Here is a 27,597-nt window from a genome sequence, read left to right on the forward strand (position 1 = left end):
AGGCCTGGACTGACAGGCACAGCAATCAAGGGCAGAGGTCATTCCCACCTAGAGACATAAGGCCTGGACAAACAGGCAAAGCAATCGAGGTCAAACACTTGTAGGAACATAAGGCCTGGATGGACAGGCACAGAAATAGAGGACAGAGGTCAATCCCACCTAGGAACATAAGGCCTGGACGGACAGGCACAGCAGTTTTTTGTTTTTTTAATTTATTTATCTTGCTATTTTCAAATGATTCCAGCAGTTCATAGTCAATTACACTCAGGTACTATAGTTATTCCCTACCCCCAGAGGGCTTACAATCTAAGTCAAACCCTTGTAGGAACAAAAGGCCTGGGTCGACAGGCAAAGCAATCGAGATCAAACACTTGTAGGAACACAAGACCTGGACGGATAGGCACAGCAGTCGAGGACAAAGGTCTATCCCACCTAGGGACATAAGACCTGGACAAACAGGCAAAGCAATTGAGGTCAAACACTTGTAGGAACATATGGCCTGGATGGACAGGCACTACAATAGACGACAGAGGTCAATCCCACCTAGGGACATAAGGCCTGGACGGACAAGCACAGCAATAGAGGACAGAGGTCAATCCCACCTAGGGACATAAGGCCTGGACTAACAGGCAGAGCAATCGAGGTCAAACACTTGTAGGAACACAAGGCCTGGACAGACAGGCAAAGCAATAGAGGACAGAGGTCAATCCCACCTAGGCTCATAAGGCCTGGATGGACAGGCAGAGCAATCGAGGTTAAACACTTGTAGAACACAAGGCCTGGACGGACAGGAACAGCAGTCGAGGACAAAGGACAATCCCACCTAGGGACATAAGGTCTGGACAAACAGGCTAAGCAATCGAGGTCAAACACTTGTAGGAACATAAGGCCTGGATGGACAGGCACAGCAATAGAGGACAGAGGTCATTACCACCTAGGGACATAAAGCCTGGACTGACAGGCAGAGCAATCGAGGTCAAACACTTGTAGGAACAGAAGGCCTGGATGGACAGGCAAAGCAATCAAGGTCAAACCCTTGTAGAAACATAAGGCCTAGACTGACAGGCACAGCAATAGAGGACAGAGGTCAAACCCATCTAGTGACATAAGGCCTGGACAGACAGGCAGAGCAATCGAGGTCAAACACTTGTAGGAACACAAGGACTGGACTTACATGCACAGCAATAGAGAACAGAGGTCAATCCCACCTAGGGACATAAGGCCTGGACTGACAGGCACAGCAGTCGAGGACAGAGGTCAATCCCACCTAAGGACATAAGGCCTGGACAAACAGGCAAAGCAATCGAGGTCAAACACTTGTAGGAACATAAGCCCTGGACTGACATGCACAGCAATAGAGAACAGAGGTCAATCCCACCTAGGGACATAAGGCTTGGACGGACAGGCACAGCAGTTTTTTGTTTTTTTTAATTTATATTGCTATTTTCAAATGTTTCCAGCACTTCATAGTTGATTACACTCCGGTACTGCAGGTATTTCCCTATCCCCAGAGGGCTTACAATCTAAGTCAAACACTTGTAATGAACACAAGGCCTGGATGGACAGGCAAAGCAATCGAGGTCAAACACTTGTAGAATATAAGGCCTGGACTGACAGGCACAGCAATAGAGGACAGAGGTCAATCCCACCTAGGGACATAAGGCCTGGACAAACAGGCAAAGCAATCGAGGTCAAACACTTGTAGGAACACAAGGCCTGAAAGACAGGCACAGCAGTCGAGGACAGAGGTCAATCCCACCTAGGGACATAAGGCCTGGACAAACAGGCAAAGCAATCGAGGTCAAACACTTGTAGGAACATAAGGCCTGGACTGACAGGCACAGCAACAGAGGACAGAGGTCAATCCCATCTAGGGACCTAAGGCCTGGACTGACAGGCACAGCAATAGAGGACAGAGGTCAATCCCACCCAGGGACATAAGGCCTGGATGGACACGCACAGCAATAGAGGACAGAGGTCAATCATACCTAGTGACATAAGGCCTAGACGGACAGGCAAAGCAATTGAGGTCAAACACTTGTAGGAACATAAGGCCTGGACTGACAGGCACAGCAGTAGAGGACAGATGACAATCCACCTAGGGACATAACGCCTGGATGGACAGGCAGAGCAATCGAGGACAGAGGTCAATCCACCTAGCGACATAAGGCCTGGACAAACAGGCAAAGCAGTTGAAGTCAAACACTTGTAGGAACATAAGGCCTGAACTGACAGGCACAGCAATAGAGGGCAGAGGTCAATCCCACCTAGGGACATAAGGCCTGGACTGACAGGCACAGCAGTTGAGGACAGATGTCAATCCCACCTAGGGACATAAGGCCTAGACAGACAGGCAGAGCAATCGAGGACAGAGGTCAATCCCACCTAGGGACATAAGGCCTGGACAAACAGGCAAAGCAATCGAGGTCAAACACTTGTAGGAACATAAGGCCTGAATGGACAGGCACAGCAGTTGAGGACAGAGGTCAATCCCACCTAGGGACATAAGGCCTGGACTGACAGGCACAGCAGTCAAGGGCAGAGGTCAATCCCACCTAGAGATATAAGTCCTGGACAAACAGGCAAAGCAATCGAGGTCAAACACTTGTAGAAACATAAGGCCTGCATGGACAGGCACAGAAATAGAGGACAGAGGTCAATCCCACCTAGGAACATAAGGCCTGGACGGACAGGCACAGCAGTTTTTTGTTTTTTTAATTTATTTATCTTGCTATTTTCAAATGATTCCAGCAGTTCATAGTCAATTACACTCAGGTACTATAGTTATTCCCTACCCCCAAAGGGCTTACAATCTAAGTCAAACCCTTGTAGGAACAAAAGGCCTGGGTCGACAGGCAAAGCAATTGAGGTCAAACACTTGTAGGAACACAAGACCTGGACGGATAGGCACAGCAGTCGAGGACAAAGGTCTATCCCACCTAGGGACATAAGACCTGGACAAACAGGCAAAGCAATTGAGGTCAAACACTTGTAGGAACATATGGCCTGGATGGACAGGCACTACAATAGACGACAGAGGTCAATCCCACCTAGGGACATAAGGCCTGGATGGACAAGCACAGCAATAGAGGACAGAGGTCAATCCCACCTAGGGACATAAGGCCTGGACTGACAGGCAGAGCAATCGAGGTCAAAAACTTGTAGGAACACAAGGCCTGGACAGACAGGCAAAGCAATAGAGGACAGAGGTCAATCCCACCTAGGCTCATAAGGCCTGGATGGACAGGCAGAGCAATCGAGGTTAAACACTTGTAGAACACAAGGCCTGGACGGACAGGAACAGCAGTCGAGGACAGAGGACAATCCCACCTAGGGACATAAGGTCTGAACAAACAGGCTAAGCAATCGAGGTCAAACACTTGTAGGAACATAAGGCCTGGATGGACAGGCACAGCAATAGAGGACAGAGGTCATTACCACCTAGGGACATAAAGCCTGGACTGACAGGCAGAGCAATCGAGGTCAAACACTTGTAAGAACACAAGGCCTGGATGGACAGACAATGCAATCAAGGTCAAACTCTTGTAGAAACATAAGGCCTAGACTGACAGGCACAGCAATAGAGGACAGAGGTCAATCCCATCTAGTGACATAAGGCCTGGACAGACAGGCAGAGCAATCGAGGTCAAACACTTGTAGGAACACAAGGACTGGACTGACATGCACAGCAATAGAGAACAGAGGTCCATCCCACCTAGGGACATAAGGCCTGGTTCGGACAGGCAGAGCAATCGAGGTCAAACACTTGTAGAAGACAAGGCCTGGATGGACAGGCACAGCAATAGAGGACAGATGTCAATCCCACCTAGGGACATAAGGCCTGGACGGACAGGCAGAGTAATCGAGGTCAAACACTTGTAGGAACACAATGTCTGGACGGACAGGCCACAGCAGTCGAGGACCGAGGTCAATCCCACATAGGGACATAAGGCCTGGGACTGACAGGCACAGCAGTCGAGGACAGAGGTCAATTCCCACTTAAGGACAAAAGTCCTGGACTGACAGGCACAGCAGTCGAGGACAGAGGTCAGTCCCACTTAGGGACATTAGGCCTGGACGGACAGGCACAGAAGTTTTTTGTTTTTTTTAATTTATTTATCTTGCTATTTTCAAAACGTTTTCCAGCACTTCATAGTCGATTACACTCAGGTACTGTAGGTATTTCCTATTTCCAGAGGGCTTACAATTCTAAGTCAACCCTTGTATGAACACAAGGCCTGGATTGGACAGGCAAAAAGCAATCCGAGGTCAAACACTTGAAGGAACACAAGGCCTGGACGGACAAGCATAGCAATCGAGGATACAGGTCAATCCCACCTAGGCACATAAGGCCTGGACAAACAGGCCAAGCCATCGAGGTCAAACACTTGTAGGAACATAAGGCCTGGATGGACAGGCACAGAAATAGAGGACAAAGGTCAATCCCACCTAGGAACATAAGGCCTGGACGGACAGGCACAGCAATAGAGGACAGAGGTCAATCCCACCCAGGGACATAAGGCCTGGACTGACAGGCAGAACAATCAAGGTCAAACACTTGTAGGAACAAAAGGCCTGGATGGACAGGCAAAGCAATCGAGATCAAACACTTGTAGGAACATAAGGCCTGGACTGACAGACACAGCAATAGAGGACAGAGGTCAATCCCACCTAGGGACATAATGCCTGGATGGGCAGGCAGAGCAATCGAGGTCAAACACTTGTAGGAACACAAGCCCTGGACGGACAGGCAGTCGAGAACAGATGTCAATCCCACCTAGGGACATAAGGCCTGGACTGACAGGCACTGCAGTCGAGGACACAGGTCAATCCCACCTACTGTCATAAGGCCTGGATGGACAGGCAAAGCAATCGAGGTCAGACACTTGTAGGAACACAAGGCCTGGACGGACAGGCACAGTAGTCAAGATCAAACACTTGTAGGAACACAAGGCCTGGACGGACAAGCATAGCAATCGAGGATACAGGTCAATCCCACCTAGGCACATAAGGCCTGGACAAACAGGCCAAGCCATCGAGGTCAAACACTTGTAGGAACATAAGGCCTGGATGGACAGGCACAGAAATAGAGGACAGAGGTCAATCCCACCTAGAGACATAAGGCCTGGATGGACAGGCAGAGCAATCGAGGTCAAACACTTGTAGGAACACAAGCCCTGGACGGACAGGCATAGCAGTCGAGGACAGATGTCAATCCCACCTAGGGACATAAGGCCTGGACTGACAGGCACAGCAGTCGAGGACAGAGGTCAATCCCACCTACTGACATAAGGCCTGGATGGACAGGCAAAGCAATCGAGGTCAAACCTTGTAGGAACATAAGGCCTGGGTGGACAGGCACAGCAGTCGAGGTCAATCCCACCTAGGGACATAAGGCCTGGACAGACAGGCAGAGCAATCGAGGTCAAACACTTGTAGGAACAGAAGGCCTGGATGGACAGGCACAGCAGTTGAGGTCAAACACTTGTAGGAACACAAGGCCTTGACGGACAGGCACAGCAGTCGAGGACAGAGGTCAATCCCACCTAGGGACATAAGGCCTGGATGGACAGGCAGAGCAATCAAGGTCAAACACTTGTAGGAACACAAGGCCTGGACAGACAGGCAAAGCAATCGAGGTCAAACACTTGTAGGAACACAGGGCCTGGATGGACAGGCACAGCAGTCGAGGTCAAACACTTGTAGAAACACAAGCCCTGGACGGACAGGCACAGCAGTCGAGGACAGATGTCAAGCCCACCTAGGGACATAAGGCCTGGATGGACAGGGAAAGCAATCGAGGTCAAACACTTGTAGGAACATAAGGCCTGGACAGTTGACGGTCAGGCACAGTGTTTGAGGTCAGGCCCTTGTAGGGACGTATGGCCTGGGCAGTGGACAGTCAAGCATAGCGTTTGAGGTCACGTACATGTGCTGCAGTGCTTATATTATCTGGAGCATAGGCAGCAGTTGGAGCTGCTACAGGGCTTTGAATTGCTTTTATTCATCTTGCCATTCAGAGGGAAAATTTGGAAAACCAAGCAAAGGCAGGTTTACTTTCAAAAACACTAGCATTTCCATCAACTCTGGTGCCAGCCTTGAGCGGTGAGGGCTCATGACATCCCCTTTCATTGAAAAGACACGTTCACTTGTCACACTGGTTGGTGGACATGACAGATATTGCTGAGCCACTTTGGCTAGGTGTGGAAAGACAGTGGACTTGTGTGCCCAATATGCCAGCAGATCTGCCTGCATTTTTCTATTGGCTCTGAGAGATACCGTGTCACTGACAGCTGTGCTGGTGTCTCCTTTGCTTGGGCGGGCAGAGAGTCACTCATGCCAGCTGCTTCCTCTCTCGCCCATTGCACAAAAGATGAATCTTTATGGGCAACATGCCTTGGGCGTTCTGACGTGGAGGAGGAGGAACTTGGGCGTTTTGACGTGGAGGAGGAGGAACTTGTGATTAATAATGATAAAACAGAATCTCTACACTTAGAACGGAAAACTACTGAAATCAGTCAAACTCTAATAATCCTAAAAGACAACCAGAAATTTGAGCTAGCTGAAAAAGTTCGTAACCTTGGAATAATAATGGACCCTGAAATCAATCTAAAACAGCACATATCACTAAAATTAAAGGATGGCTATGCAAAACTAATGATCCTCAGAAGGCTAAAACCACTACTAACACCAGATCATTTCAGAACAGTACTTCAGGCACTAGTCTTTTCCAGCACTGACTACTGCAATGCACTTTTACTAGGTCTCCCAAACACAACATTAAACCACTTCAAATACTACAAAACACAGCAGCCAGAATACTCTGGAAAAAGAAGGAGGGACCATGTAACAGAAACTCTAGTGAATTACATTGGCTACCCATAGAACACAGAATAAAATACAAAGCCTTATGTACCATACATAAACTAATACATGATGAAAAATCGGACTGGCTAAACACAGCATTATGACTACACGTCCCACACAGAAACCTTCGATCAGGAAATAAAGCACTTTTGACCATTCCTTCAGTAAAAACGGCAATACTAACCCAAGTAAGAGAAAGGGCCTTATAATTAGCTGTCCCCACACTTTGGAACACAATGCCTACAGAGATCAGATTACAAAGAGATCTCAAGACATTTAGGAAAAGTTTGAAAACATGGCTTTTTATGTTTAAACATTTTATTAAATTTTCAGAGAACAAAACAACAACACATTATCGTCTGCCGCCGCCCCCAGCAGTACTGACAGCTATCAGGATAATAACAACCTTAAAACCCTGAAACCCGCCCCCCCCCCACCCCCCCAACCACCGTCAATCCAGTCCAATAAATTCCGTCACGGGATTCCAGACCAGCACCAGTCGAGTCCACGTCCAACAGTGTAAGTGAAGCAAGAGGAAACTCCAGCAGTTCAAGTCGGCCTGCATCAGTCGTTAAGAATTCGGCTCCGAGCCCGGTGTGAGAGCGATTGAATATATGGTTCCCAAATGGCTAAGAATCTCTTACGCAGCTGTGGAGGTCCTTTAGAAGAGAGAGATTCCATATACATCATATTAAACAAAAGATTTCTCCACACCCAAAAGGAGGTTGGATCCACCTCTCGCCATTGCCCAAGAATGACCTTCTTCCCCACCATGCTCGCCTTTTGTATAAAAAGGCGAGTACCCAAGTCACGGAGCCGCAGCTCCGGGATAGAACCAAACAACAGCCACCGGGACTCTATAGGGATGGAAACCCCCAATATCCCCGCTATATATTTGGCAATACGGGACCAAAACCGCAAAACCGCAGGGCAAGACCAAAAAACATGGGTCAGCGTTCCTGTGCAGCCCGGACATCGAAGACAGCATGCTGAAATCGCAATATGCTGTTGATATGCCCGCTGTGGTGAAATGTACGCCCGTCCCAAAAATTTAAACAGCAGTTCACGATAAGCACTGTTGCTCGTGATCTGGGATATCCCCCGGTAGCAGGTCCGTAACACAGTGGCTGTCATCTGAAACTCCCCGTCTGCAGTCTAACGGGCTGCCATGACCTCAAAAAAATCAAAGCTGTCAAGCCTAGTTAAACATTTATAATACATAGAAAGGGAAGGGGCTTTAATCTGGGAAAGGTGCAACAACTCCTCCACCCGCTGAAAGACCCGTAGTTGCAAAAAAGCCGGCGGTAGAGATTTAATGTAATGGTCTAATTGCATATAGGGAAAAATATCCTTATTAGCCATGCCATATAATTCCCGGAATTCTGGCCAGGTGAGTCGCAGCCCCTCAGAATGATATAGGTGCCCCAAGTAGGTGACACCCAGTGTGTACCATCTCCTGAAAGCCCGCGATTGAGTACCCGGAGAGAAATCGGGATTCCCCACGACGGTCAATAAATAGGCACAAATTCGGGGTAATTGCAATTTTTTGGTAAGTGCCTCCCAAGTTTGCCTAAGTGGAGCAACCAAGACGGAGTCTGTGAACACATAAGGTAAACTACGCCTCTCCAGCTGCAGAGCACAAGGGAGGGCAATAGGGAAGGTACTCGCCCGATCTGCCTCCAATGACGTATAAACCATTTCGTCGAGCAGCCAGTCCCGTAAAATACTCGCGTTACATGCCAGATTATATAGCTGCAGGTCCGGGACCCCCAAACCCCCAGCCCCCCAACGCCTCTTCAGCCACGCTAAGGGCATACGAGCTCTGCCCCCCTTCCAAAGGAAACGTCCTAGGGCCTTATCCAACGCTCGCCTATCTAAACGAGCAAGGTGGACTGGTAGATTTTGCAAAACGTATAGCCACTTGGGCAAAACCACCATTTTATATAAGTTCACTCGGCCAATAAGAGACAAAGGCAACGGCCCCCAGCGTTGCAATAAATCATTCGTCATCTGAAGTAGCGGGGGAATATTTTCCGAATAAACATTGGCCGGGTTTGCCGATATAGTAATACCCAAGTATCGAAGCGTAGGGGAAGCCCATTGCAGGGGAAACGAACCAGGCCAGGTCGCTCGCACCGACCCCGGGCTGGCAAGCGCCATGGACTTCCCCCAATTAATGCGCAGTCCCGAAAATTCCCCAAAGCTGCCCATGACTTCCAGTAATATGGAAAGAGAAGCCTGAGGGTCCGTTAAATACACCAATAAGTCGTCGGCAAATGCCACACATTTAAAGATGGTATTGTGAAGCCGGACCCCACGTATCCCCCTCGTATTTTGAATGGTCAACAGGAGGGGTTCCAATTGCAGCACATATAACATGGGGGAAAGGGGACACCCCTGTCTCGTTCCCCGCAAAATAGGGAAGGTAGCCGAACAGCCCCCATTAGCCAATATAGAAGCCTGAGGGTCGGTATAGAGCAACTGCACCGCCCGGAGAAAGAACCCTTCAAATCCCATACGATGGAGGACATAAAACAGGTATGGCCACTCCACCCGATCAAACGCCTTTTCCGCGTCGAAGCTGATCGTAAGGGATGGGGTCTGCAAGTAATGACCCAGTTCAAGGGCCGCAAGAATTTTCCGAACGTTAGAAAGGATATAGCGTTTCCGTACGAACCCCACCTGATGAGTCCCTACCAAATCCAGGAGGACGCCTGCCAGTCGATCTGCCAAAATCTTAGCCAACAACTTCTGATCATAGTTAATCAAGGAAATCGGCCGATACGACTCTACACGCTGGGGATCCTTCCCCGGCTTCGCAATCATAGTGATATGGGCCGTGTTCATCTGCGGGGGGTATCCACCTTTTGTAATTAAATCCATGAAAAAAGCCTTCATAGGGCCACTAACTTTATCAATCACACAGCGATAAAATTCAGCCGTAAAGCCGTCCGGTCCTGGGGCCTTCAGACGTTTGGAATGCAGAATACCACCCCTAATTTCCAAATCCGTGATGGGGGCATTAAGCGTCCGCCTCTGCTCTAATGTAAGCTCCGGGAGGGCTATAGCATTGCAAAACCTGGAGCATTTGTCCTCATTCCAATCCCCCGCACTATATAACTTAGCATAGTAATCACGGAAGAGATTTAAGATAGTCGGGGTACGGTTTTCAACCTGACCGGACGCATTCTTCAAACCCGCCACATATCGTGCCCCCTTGGAGGCCCTGATCAGATTAGACATCATTTTCCCGGCCTTATTCCCATACCTGTACAATTGAAACTGATAATACAATATACTCCGTTTTGCTCGAGAATGTAAAACACTATTTAACTTACATTGCAGAGAGTAATATTGGTCACGAAGGGGACCGGTATTGTTACAAAGGAGCTGGGTTTTCACCCGTCGTAATTGATTAGTAAGTTGTAAAACCTGCGCATTGATGGATCTCCGTCTATGTGCCACATAGGAAATAATATCCCCACGTAGGACGGCCTTGGCCGTATACCAAAACAAAGAGGGATCCTCCTCGTGCACTTGATTCAGGAGAGTATAATCGGACCATTTGTCCAAAAGATAACTCTGAAATTTGGGGTCATCAGCTAGGAAATAGGGAAATCTCCAAGTCCTTCTCCCCGGAGGTATGGATGCAAGTTGGAGATCCACCCATATCGGGGCGTGGTCGGAAATTACAATAGTTTCAATACCGGCCTCCCCCACCATTGGAAAAGCTTGGCCACTCAGTAATAGATAGTCTATACGGGCGTACGTCGCATGCACCCGAGATAGGTGGGTAAACTCTTTAACCCCCGGGTGGAGCGTCCTCCACACATCTACCAATTGTAAGGAGGATTCCAACAACTCAATACCTTTCCCCATCCCCGTCTCCCGCCGAATTACTAGCGAGGCATCAACTTGAGGATCTTTTACGGTGTTAAAGTCCCCTCCCACAATAATGATATCAGTCAAATATGGGAGAAGTAGCCTATTAATCGTCCGGAAGAATTTAGCATTGTAGGTATTTGGTGCGTAAACATTGCAGAACACCACTTGCCGCTGATAAACCTCGGTCACCATGATAAGAAAACGCCCCTCCGGATCTTTAATTTCCTTACTAATCTGCAGCGGCAAATTCTTATGAAACAAGATAGCCACACCAGCCGACCGGGTCGTCGCCGAGGCGTAAGTCACCTGTCCCACCCAATGTTTGCGAAGCTTCAAATGTTCGCTATCAGTGAGGTGAGTCTCTTGTAGAAAACCCACGAGGGCTCCCTTCCTATTAAGATGGGATAAGATTTTAGTACGTTTAACAGGAGAGTTTATGCCACAGACATTCCAGGACACGACACGAGTGGAATTACTAAAGTCTCAAACTATGAGCAACTATACAAAGCAGAGCATAGATTTGAAAGCTAACCTGGACCCTCCCAGCCGGAGCCCAGGCACCAAACACTACTACAGGGGACATAGGACAAAAACCTTGACAGTACAGTTCAGGAATGGACTCCATAAAAATACAGTCGACGATGGTCCCCCCCCTCCCCCCCTCCCTCCTCCAACCCCCCCCACCCTTCTCCCCCCCATATGTCTCCCCAAACCACACAGCACCAAGCCAGACATAAGCCCGCGCCGTATGAGTAGAGATCACGTAGCCTCCCCCTACGCAGGTGGGCTCCTAACATGCCGTCCCCCCCCCCCCCCCCCCCAACCCCGCCCTACAATTCCCCACTGCTTGAATAATCTGGCCCCCACTAAGGCCGTCCCTTGGAGGCATCCCTCCATGCAAATGGCGGCAGAAAAGAGAGAAATAAAAAGAAAAGAAACAACCCCAGACTGTAGACATGGTAACCACAGAGCAGAAAAAATGAGTAATAACAGCCTGATGCGCGGCAGAAGAAAAACATTCCAGGGCAGGGATTAAAAATATTATAGATGATAAGTGGAAAAAAAAACAAGTGCAATTCCCCAGCCTAGTGTCCCCGCATCCCAGTCACAGAAAGCAGTAGGTTAAAACCCAAGAATATCCATGTAATACAACAAAAAAAAAAACGATGATTGTCACCATGCAGTACAGATAGCCATAGTAAGAATGGTCCCATTCAATACGTAGCAAACAAACCAAAGAAGAAATCCCAGGAAAACGGCCGGGGAGGCTCCCATATGATGTATATAGAGGAAGAAAAAGGAAAAAAAATAAAAAAAAAACGCCACAGATCTGGCCTGTCTCTCAGCGAGTTATATCCAACGGAAGAAAAAGGAAAGTCACAGTGAAGAGAGAGCACGTATCTGCTAGGGCCGAAGTATAAGCTTGCGTCTTCTCAGCATTGACACTGGGCCACTGTCCACCAGGCAAGAACCAGGTCAATCTCATGCAGGTCCGATACATACTCCCGGCCGTTAAACCGCAGCACCAGCGAGCCAAAAACGTCCCCGCCACTCTAATCCGCAGCCGAGCCCCAACTCGTCCTCCCAGCAGGGATAACCGTCCAAAAAACTAGGAACATGGAGAAACTGAAGTAAAGGTAAAAGAAACACTTTGCAATCGGTGAGCAGTCCAACGCCTCTCAACCACATTATCAGCTCTCTGGCCACGTGGGCCCTTGCACGCCCGCTCACCCGTTCGCCGGAACGCCCGCCTTGGTGGACTCTACAAAGATCTTGGCTGCCTCTGGGGTCTCCAGCCATTTAACTCCAGTGGCAGTCGCCACTTGCAGTCGCGCAGGGTATATGAGGGTCGCCCGGAGGCCCAGGTTAATGAGCTGCGAACAGTGCGGGGCCATGGCACGCCGACGCTGGGAGACCCCGGATGAAAAATCCTGGACCAGGAGAATCTTGTGCCCGTCCGACAGCAGACTCCGGCCGCCTCGCAGGGCCCGCAGGATCTCAATTTTGTGCGCGTAATTCAGCAACTTAGCGATCACGGGGCGCGGTCTGGCCTGCTCGAGCTGTCTTTGGCCCAAGCGATGCGCCCTCTCCACCCTCAGCGGACCATTTTGGGACGACAAAGTTAGCTGTTCCTGGAGCCATTTCTCTAGATAGGCCGGTAAGTTAGCGTCCGAAATCGACTCCGGGAGGCCAATGAGACGAATATTCGACCTCCTCGACCGATTTTCGAGATCTTCCAAGCGTTGGGCCTGCTGCGTCACCGCGGTTTGTAGGGCCCCGATATCCTTCTTTGCCGCCACGAGGTCGTCTTGCGTCTCAGACACCCTCGTTTCTAGCTCCCCGAAGCGCGCCTCGTAACCTGTTAACGATTGCGTTAATTCAGCTAGCTGGTCTGCAATGGCCTTAAGTTCCGGGCCAATTGCCGCCGTGACTGCCGTCTTGATCTGCTCAAGATCAGGGCCTACCACCGGCAGGCCCTGCTGCGGGCGGTCCGGGGAAGATGGCGGCTCGGCGCCTCTAACCTTCTCCCTGTCCTTGTCTTTACGAACCATTCTGGTAGCCATGATCGCGGTCCAGGACAATACTAGAGGCTGTAATATCTTTCCTAGCAGGCTGTTCAGTGGTGCCAAGCATTTAGATGGGCCAGGGATGGGTGAGGATTAGGGGTCGGCAACCGGAGCTAGGGCACCCACATCCGCCTTCCCCGCTGGCTCACGTGATCTCGAAAACATGGCTTTTTAAACAAGCATTTTGTGAAAATCATAGGTAGCTAGTAGCTAATGGGGGTGAAGAAAAGCGCGCGCCGCTGGGCGCACTGAATTAAATGGATAATAAGTTAAATACGTGGGGAGTCGCGATGCGTTTTGCCTCCCCAAGTATTTAACGGATAGGACAAAATACGTTGCAGATCGCCAATATGTCGAAAACGGATGCATACCCCTAGTTCCTATTGCTGAACTGAATGATGCCCCAGCTGGAGTTGATGGCTATGGACAAAGTGGGGCTGACAGAAGGGTCAGTGCTCCTGGCTGGGTAAGGCAGCTCTGGATACAGTAGACATTTCTCTAATTTCCCAGGGTTCTAGTGGTTGTATTTTATGGGCCTTGTGTTTACTCCCATTTTATAAATGGAATTTCTGTAGTTTATGATATATTTTAATATTTTAAAGATTTCAATTTTGTAAAATCCCAATGATTTAACAAGTTGTCTTGTATTTTATATTCATAAAGTTTCAAAGTGTATGAAAAAATGTTTAAAAATCCCATCCAGACTGAAGAATAATTTTAATTAGCTTAGTATACAAGTTATTAGAAAGTTTATGTAACATTGATAAGGAGTAACAGACTCCTTCTTGCAAGAATAAATCTAATATCCTGGAAAGGAGAGGTTGAAGAGTATCCTCCTTGTTCTTAGCCACTAGAGAGATAAAGAAAGTATTCAACAACTCTGCCACTTGGTATAAGGGTTGACATGGCCTCTGGCTAGGCACTGAAGATGGAACATCCTCTTCAGAAACTAGGATGGAATCTTCTTATACATCATCTGGCCTTTGTAAAATTTGTCTTGGGGTCTGTTTAGAAATTAAAGTGACCACGGAGCAGATGGAATCTGATATGTCCAAGCATAGGCCTTGCTCCAGCAACTTTGATGGGGCATTGCCCTAAAAATTTGCTGAGATAAGTGAAACATATCCCCTTCTGCCCCAAAATCATTCTTAAATGTAACAGAACTGGTGACTTAGTGAAGAGTTGCATCAGTAGCATTGCAGCCCAGTGTGTCAACAATGCAGGAGCCTGCTCCAATAAATGAGGCATCAAGGGAAGGAATATCAGTGGTGTCTAAGCCTGGTGCACTGATGGTGCATTGACTGCATCAGTGCCCGAGATGCCATTAAATATGGTGACGGTTGTATTGATGGCAACAAAACTTGATGTTTCTTTTGTGCCACTTGTATCTCCTGCTCTGAAGAGTGGTGTTTATTTTTACTAGTCCCCAAGCTTTGTGATGCTTGTGAGAGGCTTACTAGTGCCTGAGAATTGTGCTTATTTTGTATGCTTAACCCTAAGGAAGTGAAGGAGCCTCCATCCTGCTCCAGTGATGGGGGAGACTGAGGAGTTCCTGCTTAACTTGGCATCTGAGGAGCAAAATGAGGCTGTGCTCTGAGAGGAGGACCAGATGTGCCTCTTCAGAGACTTACTGTCAGGCAACACTGGCCAGTTATAGGGTCATCCCCAGGAGAAGAGCAGCACAGTACTCAGGAATAGGGATAGCCAAGCATCAGAGTCTTCTGTCTGTACCAGCCACCTCCCCCTCAGGTTAAGTCTTTAGTTTTGGTGGCTGGCAGGACTTAGCTGGAGGTGCACTGAAGGACAGGGCTATAGGAGGACAATCACTAAGGCAGCAAAGCTGCAGAGCAACAAAAGTGCCAACAAACAAACACAGACACATACGGCAAGGACTGCACCACAAACAAGACATAAGACAGGACAGGAACAGAGCAAACAAAAGAGGAGGCCACAACACAAGAACAAACTGACAAGAAAACTAAACAGAACAGGGAAGCACAAAAAGACAAGAAGGCCACTATTCTGGGAACACACTAAGAACAAAAGACAAAGAAAACAGAAAACCAACAAGGCTTTGCACTGCAGCAAGGCAGAGTTAGAATGGCCACAATATAATATGTGGGAGACTCCAAGATGAGGCAGGAAGTAACAGGTGAGGCAGTCTTTAAAAGGAGTGGCAGTACTGAGTCATAAGGTCTTCACGGCACAAGCCTGTGCAGCTCAGACTGTGGCCTGCTGAGAGACCCTGCAAGTAGGAGGGCTACACTGCAGCCAGGGTTCTCATACTTACGCAGTTCCTCCATCTTCCAGACCCTAGACTTTTGGGAACATGGAGACATCTGGCTACAATAGTAGCAATTTGCCTAGCCATGGTTTGATCGTGTGCACCACTAACAGATGTCATGCCCATTTGTAATACACATTTTCCTATCACATACACAATATTTGAAGCAACTAATTGTGGACTTCTTGGTGCCTGACATCCTTAGTGTGAAGAAAACATTCTGGGGGTTTTTTGCATAGCACTGAATAGTGTTGATGGGAGCCTGCAGAGGCAGCAAGTCAATGTAGCAATTGAAAAATTTGGAAATAACGAAGATACCAGAGATATCAAGAAAAAAAGAGAGAGTCAGGGGACACATCTGTGCTGATGCTTGGACAAAAAAAGACTGAGGAACTCAAAAAGCAATTCCAGTATATGCCCAGTAGAGCAAAAGCTCTATGAACAAAGAAAGAAGGGTCTGTTGTGATCCATTGGACAACGTCTCCCATATATCATGGCTAATTCAGCCCTGCTTGTCCACAGAGAATTATGCTATTATGATTTTATTAAAGGAAAATCCATTTTACACTCTCCACAGTTAAACCCCTTTTCTTTTTTATTTGCTCTCCTTCTCACCAAAGGACATGAAGTCCCAGAAAGTTAAGGGCAAATGAACTTCTAAGTACACGAATGACTGCATTCTTGGACGGGGCATGCTTGATTGTTATGAGAGACAATTGAACATATTTTTAATGAACAGGGAAATGAACTGAAAATTGCCATCTGCACTTATAGCAAGTAGCCTTTGTAGTCAAGTAATAGTTTAATTACTAGCAAATTGACAGACACTAACCTCTAATCTAGCTTCCAAGATCTGAATATATTGATGACTTTTCATATTTTCCAACTTCAGTTTTTCTTCAGAGATGAGCTGTTAAACCAGAGCAAGATTCTTTGTAAGTACAAGCATATCCCAAAGAAAAAAATGAAAAGATATTTGCTTCTTTTTGCACAGATTTATTTATGCTGCCTCTACTATAGCAAATGATTCTGTCAGCTATGAATATGAAACATGTCACAGTCATATACCAATAAAAATTACCTGGTTAATTTGTAATGTGTAAGCACTTCTGCTGTTTACCAGAAGACAAAACCTTAACATTCTGTCTCTCAATAAATGTTTACCCTGTTAAAGAATCTGTATCTATATAACATATGATGAGCAAGTGTCTTTAAAAGAACTAATGTGAGTTATATACTTAAAACTGAAAACTATGGGCTAATATAACATTCTTTCTTATTGGTAAGAGTAGAAAATATATTTCTAGACTAGACAAATTAGATTTAGTAGTCCTACCCGCTATACCCTGTGGCAGTGATGGCGAACTCCAGTCCTCGAGTGCCACGAACAGGCCAGGTTTTCAGGCTATCCACAATGAATATGCATGATGTAGATTTGCATACAATAAAGAAGGGTATGCAAATCTACCTCATGCATATTCATTGTGGATAGCCTGAAAACCTGTCCTGTCCTTAGCACTCGAGGACTGGAGTTTGCCATCACTGCCCTATGGGATGAAACCATCCAGTACGAGCAGTAAAATCTCTGGGGAGAGACCCAAGACCTCTAAAAGGGGCTCTTTACAGGGTCTGAAGAGAATGTTGTGGAAGCCAGGGCATTGATGGAAAACCCTCTAGGCCCTCTATTTGCTGGAGGGGCTTTCACTGCTAAAGAAGGAAGGAGCTGATGGCTGAAAATTAACCCTATCACTATCAAAACCAAGAAGGCATAAAAAAAAGGGCCCTAAGTATGGAATCATTACAAGACTGAACAGACCAGTATCTCAGTAATGAAGACCTGAGGTAAACAGACATGGGCTTGGAGATTGACCTAATGGACTCAGGCCTGCTTCATCTTAACTGCGCCATATATTTGACAGGTCCTTTGTCACACCCAATTGTAGCATGAATTACTGACTATAACTTTTCACTGTTTAAAATTTTTCTTTTCTCCTGCCTTTTATTTTCAATTTAGACTCATGTTTGCAACAATTATGGCCCTGTCTTGCTGTAAAAGTCATAATATGTATATAAATGTATAACTAAATCAGGGGTTCCTCGGGATCCCACAGCTATTCAGGTTTTCAGGATATCTATAATGAATATGCATGAGATAAATGTGCATATACTGAATCTTCATGATATGCAAATTTATCACAAGCAGATTTATTGTGGATATCCTGAAAACCTAACTGGCTGTGGGGGTCCCAGGTTTGGGAAGCCCTGAACTAAATGCTATATACCTAGGTAACGATCAATAGATGGGCTTCCATCTATCTAAACCGTTCATTGCTCTAAAATGTATATATTTGTGAGTATTCCTCAATACGATCAAATGTACTCCTTTAAAATGGCTTGAGATGCAGTATTGTCTTTACCAAATTTAATTTTAGGGATGTGCAGAGCAAAAGTTTATGTCCATATGTCAATATGTCCAAAGGGGGTCCCATTTGCGGTCAATATGGACATAAAAAAAATTAAATGAGTTGGGTATATGTCCATATGTGCAAAAAAAAAAAATTTAAACCCCCTCACCCTCCTTAATCCCCCCCCAGACTTACCACAACTCCCTGGTGATCGAGCGAGGAGTGAGGACGCCATTTCTGCAATCCTTGGCGAGAAGCATGTGACGTTGGCGCCACGTCGAGTGACGCGGCGTCACATGATTCCCGGCGAGTTCGCGCCGGAAGGCTCGTTCGGCCCAAAAAGAACTTTTGGCCAGCTTGGGGGGTCAGGAGGCCCCCCCAAGCTGGCCAAAAGTTCTTTTTGGGCCGAACGAGCCTTCCGGCGCGAACTCGCCGGGAATCACGTGGCGCCGACGTCACGTGATTCCCGGCGTTGTCGCGCCGGAAGGCTCGTTCGGCCCAAAAAGAACTTTTGGCCAGCTTGGGGGGGCCTCCTGACCCCCCCCCAAGCTGGCCAAAAGTTCTTTTTGGGCCGAACGAGCCTTCCGGCGCGAACTCGCCGGGAATCACGTGACGCCGCGTCACTCGACGTGGCGCCGACGTCACATGCTTCTCGCCAAGGATTGCAGAAATGGCGTCCTCACTCCTCGCTCGATCACCAGGGAGTTGTGGTAAGTCTTGGGGGGGGGGATTAAGGAGGGTGAGGGGGTTTAATTTTTTATTTTGGCTCAACAATCGCGATTTCCAACATATCCAACATAGCTATGTTGGATATGTGGGAAATCCGATCGTTTATGTCACATCACTTTTTTAAGTTAAAAAAAAATATGCGTAGCGTTTTACATATGCGGTCAATACGAATGCACACCCCTATTTAATTGCATGTTGTCATCAGACACTCAATATTGATATGTTTTTGTTTAAATTTTCTATGCCCTTGATGCAGACAATCAAAACACTGGCGGCTATTGGAACACAAGAATCAAAGTTAAGTTCAAGTTTTTAGGTGCATTTAAATCATTCTTGAAAAACAAATGTTTGATGACTGATGATTATAACACAGGCATAGTCTGATTCAGACTGACAATTGAGTCCACAGAAAGTGTGGATGTGAATAAAGGCTCACATGTTTTCATATGATGGTCATATAGATCTTGAATGTATCATATATTTGTCTTTGTTTCAATAAGGTGAATTATAGTTTTTTTCATGTCACTTTTGGTTTATTCACCTCTGTTAAGACTTTCTATGGTAGCCATTGTCAGGGTCATGATTTCCTTTAGCTTTCAAATAGCAAGGTCTTTTGTCTTGTAAGCATTGCAGCTGAAATTTCCTGGATCAGCAGACAAGCAGGGTCATTTATCAATTTGTGTTATGGCGTTTTCGCATGTGTTACGGCATTTTCACATGCGAAAAATGCCTTAACGCATGCGAAAAGCACCATAACGCATGGTGCGATGCAAATTTTTAAAAGGGGAGGGGTCGGGGATTTTGTAAAAGTGGACTGGCTTTGCAAATCCATAACGCCTGATATCGCATAGTTTTAACGCCGAAAATAACTACACCTTTTTCAATAGCATTAAGCTGTGTAATGTCATGCAATATGCCCATAACGCAATTTGTGATTTTTTTGCAAATTCTGTTTTGGGCATTTTTAGGCTGGGGAAAGGCCTGAGAGTGGGGGAAGGGCATGAGGGGAGGGGAGAGGAGAGGAGAGAGAGAGAGAGAAAGAAAGAAAGAAAGAGAGAGAGAGTCTCTGGGGGTGGCACCATAGTAAACAGCTATTTATGCTACTATAGGAGGCCCATCTAGTAACTCGAAGTGAGGTTTAGGTAGTAGTGTAGGGGTTAGGGGCCACTTTTATATGAAGAGTGAGACGGTTGAACAGAACAGTGCACTTATGTAAGATTTGATGTCCTTCGGAGTGAAGAAACTCACACAATGATGAGATTTGTACAATGTTCTCTCAACCTAGCTTGATGTTACCCAGGTAGAGAGTCCATCAAGCTAGGTTGAGAGAACATTGTTATGAGCGCGGAGGCGCCGTCATTTTTGGAACAGGTGATGTGAGCCCTTGGACCGCGGCATGACTCAGGGAGGAGCCCCAAGACACACCGTGGGAGGTTAGCTGGTGCAAGCACGGGTATCAAGGAGCAGGACAAGGCTGGAGCGAAGACAAGCAGATGAAAGGTCTGACCCTCTACCGGACCTGCACGCCCCAGGATGATCATCAATGCAATGATGATCAATGAACAGTCCTCCGACTGTACCAAGCCCTTTCGGACCTGCCGCTGGGTAATGGCATGGGCGGCAGGCCGGACAGAGGACGAGGGCAGGTGGAGACCTTGGAACATGGAAGACTCTTGGACGTAGACATAGGCGAGGACTCAGGCGAGGACACTGTAGACGAAGACCCAGCCAAGGACACTGTAGATGAAGGCAAAGGATCAAGGGTCTGTAGACGTAGGATCAAGACGCTGTAGTCGAAGGATAAAGACATAGGATCAAAGTGCTGGGTTGTGACTGCGACGTGGCACGCCCTTCACAGTCCACCCGCAGGACTGGTCGCTGGACTCGAGGCAGACTCTAGGAGCGATAGTGGAAGCTGATACTGGAACAGGGCGAAGATACTGAAGAGGCCTGCACCGGGGCACGCCCTACACAGTCCACCCGTGGGACTGGTCGCAGACCATGCTGGAGCGGAGCAGGTTTGAACAGAGTCTTTGGCATGGATGGACGCAAATGCAAGGAACTCCAAAGACTGGGACAAGATTCAAGCTCAGGATTCAGGATTCTCAAGGATTCAAAGACAACTCAGGATTCAAGACTTAGGATTCAAGCAGAAGTCTTCCGGAGGCTTGCACTGCGCAGGAGTAGATGGCCTTGTACCATGAGGCGCCCTACACAGCCCGCCCATGGGCTAGTTGCGGACCACGACAACGGCACGCCGGGAAAGTGGACATCAAGGAACCGAGGCAGAGGCGAAGGCAAAAGGCATCAGGAAGGACATCAGACATCAGGAGGTATGAACGAAGAACATCAGGAACACGAAGACATCTGGAAACACGGACGAAGGACATCAGGAACATGAAGACAAAGCCATCAAAGCAGGAGAAGACCACGGAGGACCTGGACCAGTCATGAAGCACAGGAAACTGTGGAACCCGATCCGAAGGCCCAGAGTGACTGAAGAGAGACCCTTATATAGGGCTGAACCAGGAAATGAAGACCAGCTGGATTCCGGTGGAGCCAGGAGCACTTCCTGCTACTGGCCCTTTAAATACATTAGAAGTGGCGTGCGCTGGCACCTAGGAAGGCCCAGAGAGAGAACGCAGGACCTTGGACAGCGGCGCCCAGCTATGCAGAAGCAGACAGGCTAGGCAGCCTTTGGAGCGGCCTCCAGGCCGAGAGATGACGTCGGGGCAGCAGCGTCTTCCCTCTGCCGCTCGAGGAGGAGACTCATGGCTCCCTGTCACGAGAGGTGGTACTGGGTGCGGCGGTCCAGGCCGCGATGGCACGGTCTCCGGGCCACATGGAGGAGGCATTGGTGGCGTCGGCAGAAGCGGCACTAGGTCACGTAGAAGGATATCCTGGCGGGGCTTCCATGCCACAGGGGCGGCATCAGCAGCGGTGGCTTCAGCCGCAAAGATGGCGTCGGTAGCAGAGGCTCAGCAGTGGGACCGGCCCTGCCGAGCAGGGCAGGAACTACTGCAGCCTCCGGGCCGCAGGGGATGGCGACAGCGGCGGACTGCCGTGAAACTGAAGCAGGTGGGTGGAGGGACTGCCTGCGGCTCACCGCGGGTAGAACCATAACAAACATTGTACAAATATCATCGTTGTGTGAGTTTCCTCACTCCAAAACACATCAAATCTTCACAAGAGTGCACTATTCTGTTCGTACATCTCACTCTGCATGTAAAAGTGGCCCCTAACCTCTACACTACTACCTAAACCTCACCTCAATTTACTAGGTGGGCCTCCTAGTAGCATAAATAGCTAACTACTAGAAGGGCCTTGTAAATAGTCTCTCTCTCTCTCTCTCTCTCTCAATACTTTGCAGGTAGGAAAATGTAGGTATTAGTGCAAAAAATTAACATACTTTGCAGTAATACCTATGCTAAGATAACACACATTGTAATAAATAGGCTATTACCGCTTTTCCGCATGCAATATTTACTACATTTTGATAAATCTAGGTCAAGGTAAGGTTAGGGTATGGTCACTTCTCAGTAGCATTGCAGATGAACAAAAATACATACTGACTGCAGCTAACAAAAAGTAAATCAAAGAAACAAACATCTAGCTCAACCAGGTTCTTACTATTATTTCTCTCTCTATTTGAGGCTCTTACTATTATTTCTCTCTCTATCTGAGATGTGACTAAGTATCTTGGTCTGTTTGAAAAGCAGAAGAAAAAAAAAACTGCAGCCAGAATCAGTCAGGCTAAAGAAAAGAATACGCTTGAACTGCTGGATCTCTAAGATGGGCTGACACAATCTATCAGGATCTGATTCAGGCAAAATCTCAAAAAGATTGCTTCACCAACAGTTTTAATGAAGAAATAAAGCTTTAAACATAACACAGGTTCCTGACTTACAATATGCAGGAGGGAGAAAACAAAACAGCCAAGCAGGCTTCCCTTTCTGGGCAAGTGAAGTGTGAGATTCCAGCAGCTCAATAAGTTCTAACACAGCAATTATTAGAAACAGCTCTTTCGGTGAGGAAGAATGTTCTGGAAGCAAAGAAGTATCTTCTGGCTAACACTTAAAATGAGTGTGTTAGAAGGGTTGTTATGCCGGTCGACTTGCTCACCTCCCTCCATGGCGGCCCGCTGGCTCCGTAAACGCCGATGCTGTGGCAGACAGCGTGCCTGCTCTCCCCAGGGCCTGCTCCGAGGCCGAGAAGCCTTCCTCCGTGGCAGCAACACTGCCGCCGCCAAAGCTCCTCCCCCTAACGGCGCCTAGACGTGCATGTCGACAACAGCCCCTTCCTTAAAGGGGCCAGAGCGGGAAATACCCTGGTAAGCCCCGGAAGTCCCCCACCCCTGTGGGGGTATTTAAAGCTTCAACTTCCTATCATCTGGTGAGTTAGCAAGGACTATGGTTTTACTACTCTGACCGCTTCTAGCTGCTCGCTTTGATCCCTCACTACCCTTCGGGGTATCTTGCTTCTACTTGCCCTCTGGGGCTAATCTGCCTAACCTTAAGGACACCTGCTCCTCGGGGGATCCTATCTGCTTTCTTTCAGCAACCCTCAGCGCTCCTAGTTACTCGCTCCTTGAGGGCCTATTCTACTCAGGGTATCCTGCACCTTGGACCTCTGGTCCCCCGATTCATTCAACTACCGAAGGAAGTTATCAGCACTGCTACTCTGTGAGTACCTCAACGCTCCAGCTCTTCTAATTCCACCCTCCAGGTTCACGGCCTATCCCGTACTGCGGAACACTACCAGACCTTTGCTACATCTGGGTGAGACTATCATCTACAGAGACTGTTGAGCTACTGGGATCTCACTTGTCTACAGCACTGTCTGTTCCTTGGGCAAGATTCAACTCATCAACAGCAATATAATAAAGCTTTCTTCCCTCAGTGTCTGCTTACTAGAGTCTAGCCAATCATTGTGGTTCACCACGGGGCCTCTCCCCATGAGAGGAGTCATCTCCACTTCGACCAAGAGTCCACAACAGACCATAAACACAACAGATTGCTAACTCCATGGACTCGGCTTAGACATCAGCACTCCAGGCCATTCCGGTTCTGGCGCAGAGAAGCCAGGAACAGCAAAGGTTCATGGAGCCATTATCAGCTTCCATTCTCCAACTGAATACCCTACTGGATTCCCAAGCAGAAGACTTGAAGGTACTCCAGTCCATTCCCGGTCTTCTCCAGAAGGTGCAAAGCCTCAAGACCTCATTGGAGCTGGTGATGACGGATGTTCATCGCTTAACCCTCCCCAGGACCTCTTGAAGACACTTGAAGCCTCTTCCCCGCCAACTGCCTCCTCTATTACCTCTGGATCTAATCGTGCGGTGATTCATCTACCCAATCTGCCTCATTACTCCGGAGACCCAAAATGCTGCCAGGGATTTTTAAATCAATGCCACATGCACTTTGCTCTCCAGCCATCATTGTTCCTGAATGACTCGGTTAAAACTGCCTTCATCATTTCGCTTCCAGATGGGAAGGCCCTGGTGTGGGCTTCACCATTATGGGAACACTCGGACCCCTTACTATCCAACCTACCACGTTTTGTCTCCGCCTTCAAACAGGTTTTTGAGGAGCCCGGCAGACTACCAGCTATGGGTTCGGATCTCCTCCACCTTCGACAAGGTTCCCAGTCGCTAGGTGAATATGCCATAGAATTTCACATCATGGCCACAGAGTTAAACTGGCAAGGAAGCAGTTTAAACATCATGTTTTTGGAGGGTTTAATCCCTCAGAAAAAGGACGAATTGGCGGCGTGGGAGCTTCCAAACTCCCTTGTGTTATGGCTGCCGGCAGGGGAAGTCCGCGACCGGGGCCGACTGTCATGGCCGCCGGCCGCAGCAGTCCGCGGCCAGGACCGGACACTCACCCGCGGCGTCGGGGCTCCATAGAGATTCCCACTGAGGCAGGGAGCCTCAGAAGACGCTCTCCGCACGGCCCGGACCGCTGTACGACCGGCTGCAGGCCTCCGACTCCTGTCGTGGCTCCGCCTACTTCTCCTCTCCACTAGGGCCGCGCACGCGGCTGAAGACAAGCATTTAAAGGGGCCACGACAGGAAGTGTCGTGGCTCCCTTTTGCAGCACTTCCTAGAGATTTGGTATTTAAGGCAAGGTCTGCTCCTCAGACCTTGCCTTAGTATTGAGGTCTCGTTGGTTCCTGTGTTCCTGGTATCCTGATTCTTCGTCCCGCTTCTGCTCTGCCCTCCTTGTTGGATTGCTGCTTTTGGACTTCGACCCCTGGACCGGCTTTGGATCTCGTTTTGGACTTTGACCTCTGGACTGGCTTTGGACCGCGCTTTGGACTTCGAACTTTGGACTGCTTGCTGGACTCCGAGTCTTGGACGACTTCTGGACTTTCTTCAACTTCTTTTTAAGAAGATACTTTCGACCTGCTGGAGGCGCCAGCCGTCTGAAACCCACGACCTGCAGGAGGCGCCTGCATCCAGACCATCTCCTATCTTCAGAGAGTCGCCTAAGTCCCAGCGGCCGTGTCCCTACGGGATCCCTGGGGGATCACGTGTTTCCAGGGTGAAGTCCGATCCACATCTGCAACAGGCCTCGTCATCTGACGGTAGAGACCGACAAGGAGTTCGCCCCTTGCCGGCAGTACCGACTCTACCTCAGAACAAGGGTCCACGCTCCAGGTACTAACAGAATACTAAGGCCATGGATCCGGCAGAGGCCTCAGCCCGGCAGGCCATTTCCGGGTTAGCCCAGAAGGTCATGGAACAACAGCGTATCTTGGAATCCATGGCAGCTTCCCTAGAAAGACTTAATGCCCGGATGGACTCTCTGGTGGCTGCTCAGGCTGTTCTGCCACCCGTACCTCCAATTGTACAGAGTAATACCCGGACTGTGATTCCTCTACCTACTCCTCCACGCTACGCTGGAGACTCTCAATCATGACAAGGATTTCTCGACCAGTGCAGTATGCACTTCCATCTGCAAGCTTCCTTGTTTCCAGATGATCTCACCAAGACCACCTATATCCTGTCATTATTGGAGGGTAAAGCTCTTGCATGGGCTTCTCCGTATTGGCGACGGGCTGATCCAGTCCTACGAGATCTGTCTAAATTCCTCGAATTATTCCAAGCCGTGTTCGACGACCCAGGGAGGCAAGTAGTCGCGAGTTCCAAACTTCTACAGCTTCGACAAGGAGGGAGGCCGTTGGCTGATTATACCATCGAATTCAGGACTCTGGCATTCGAGCTCCATTGGGAGGAGAACTGTCTTCGGTCCATATTTCTTGAAGGCCTGTCATCCATCCCATCTGCAGAAACTAAAAATAGTAGAGCAATAGTGGATGCCATGCAAGTATCTTTGTTCAAACAAATGGTATTGGAACCCACGAGAGAAGGAACTATACTCGACTTAGTGCTCACTAATGGAGATAATGTCTCTGATGTCCAGGTGGGCACCCACCTCAGCACCAGTGATCATCAAACGGTATGGTTTAATATCACTAAAAGAATAGGGAAAAGAACCACAAAGACCCGAGTTTTACAGTTCAAAAACACGGACTTTGAGGAAATGGGGAAGTACCTGGAGGAAGAACTAAAAGGATGGGAGAACGAGAGAGATGTGGAGCAGCAGTGGACCAATCTAAAACGAGCAATCACCAAGGCAACTACTCTATATGTTAGAAATGTAAAGAAAAGCAAAGAAAATTGAAACCTATCTGGTTCTCAAAGGAGGTGGCTGACAAAATTAAAGCTAAAAGAACAGCATTCAAGAAATATAAAAGATCCCAAAGGGAGGAACACAAAGAAGAATATTTGATTCAACTGAGGGAGACAAAGAAATTAATCAAGTTGGCAAAAAGTCAAGCGGAAGAGAGGATTGCCAAGGAGATAAAAAATGGTGACAAAACATTTTTCAGATACATCAGCGAAAAGAGAAAGGTCCAAAGTGGTATAGTGAAATTGAAAGGTGGTAATGATCAATGTGTGGAGAGAGACGAAGAAATGGCAGAAATATTAAACGAATACTTCAGCTCTGTGTTCACTAAAGAAGACCCTGGAGAAGGACCATCTCTACACAACAAGAAACTGGAGGGAAGTGGAATAGATGAAAATCCTTTTACAGTAGAAAATGTGTGGGAAGAGCTAAAGAACCTGAAAGTGGACAAAGCCATGGGGCCTGATGGGATTCATCCAAGGATATTGAGGGAGGCTCAAGAGTTTCTGGCGGGTCCGCTGTGTGACCTGTTCAATAGATCCCTAGAAACAGGAGTGGTGCCGAGTGATTGGAGAAGAGCGGTGGTGGTCCCGCTTCACAAGAGTGGGACAGGGAGGAGGCTGGCAACTACAGACCGGTTAGCCTCACTTCGGTGGTGGGAAAAGTAATGGAGTCACTGCTGAAAAGAGAGAATAGTGAACTATCTACAGTCCGGAGAATTGATGGACCAGAGGCAACATGGATTCACCAGGGGAAGATCCTGTCAAACAATCTGATTGACTTTTTTGCTGGGTAACCAAGGAATTGGATCAAGGAAGAGCACTCGATATCATATACTTGGATTTCAGCAAAGCTTTTGATACGGTTCCACACAGGAGACTGGTGAATAAAACGAGAAGCTTAGGAGTGAGTGCCGAGGTGGTGACCTGGATTGCAAATTGGTTGGCGGACAGAAGACAATGTGTGATGGTAAATGGAACCTTCTCTGAAGAGAGAGCGGTTTTAAGTGGTGTACCGCAAGGATCGGTGTTGGGACCGGTCCTGTTCAATATCTTTGTGAGCGACATTGCGGACGGGATAGAAGGTAAGGTTTGTCTTTTTGCGGATGACACTAAGATCTGCAACAGAGTGGACACGCTGGAAGGAGTGGGAGAGAATGAGACGGGATC

The 27,597-nt window shown here is 48.0% G+C and overlaps 1 protein-coding gene across 1 annotated transcript in view; it reads right to left on the bottom strand.

The window, feature by feature from the left end:
- The window catches only part of LMNTD1 (lamin tail domain containing 1), a 1,277,316-nt gene that overhangs the window by 1,177,457 nt on the left and 72,262 nt on the right, over positions 1 to 27,597 (bottom strand). Inside the window, exon 2 of the mRNA XM_029600162.1 lies at positions 16,436 to 16,513. Within this exon, the coding sequence (XP_029456022.1) occupies positions 16,436 to 16,480 (45 nt within the window). The 5' untranslated portion in view covers positions 16,481 to 16,513. The remainder of the gene's footprint in view (positions 1 to 16,435; positions 16,514 to 27,597) is intronic.

Source organism: Rhinatrema bivittatum, chromosome 4 (genome assembly GCF_901001135.1).
Source record: "Rhinatrema bivittatum chromosome 4, aRhiBiv1.1, whole genome shotgun sequence".
Taxonomy (NCBI): domain Eukaryota; kingdom Metazoa; phylum Chordata; class Amphibia; order Gymnophiona; family Rhinatrematidae; genus Rhinatrema; species Rhinatrema bivittatum.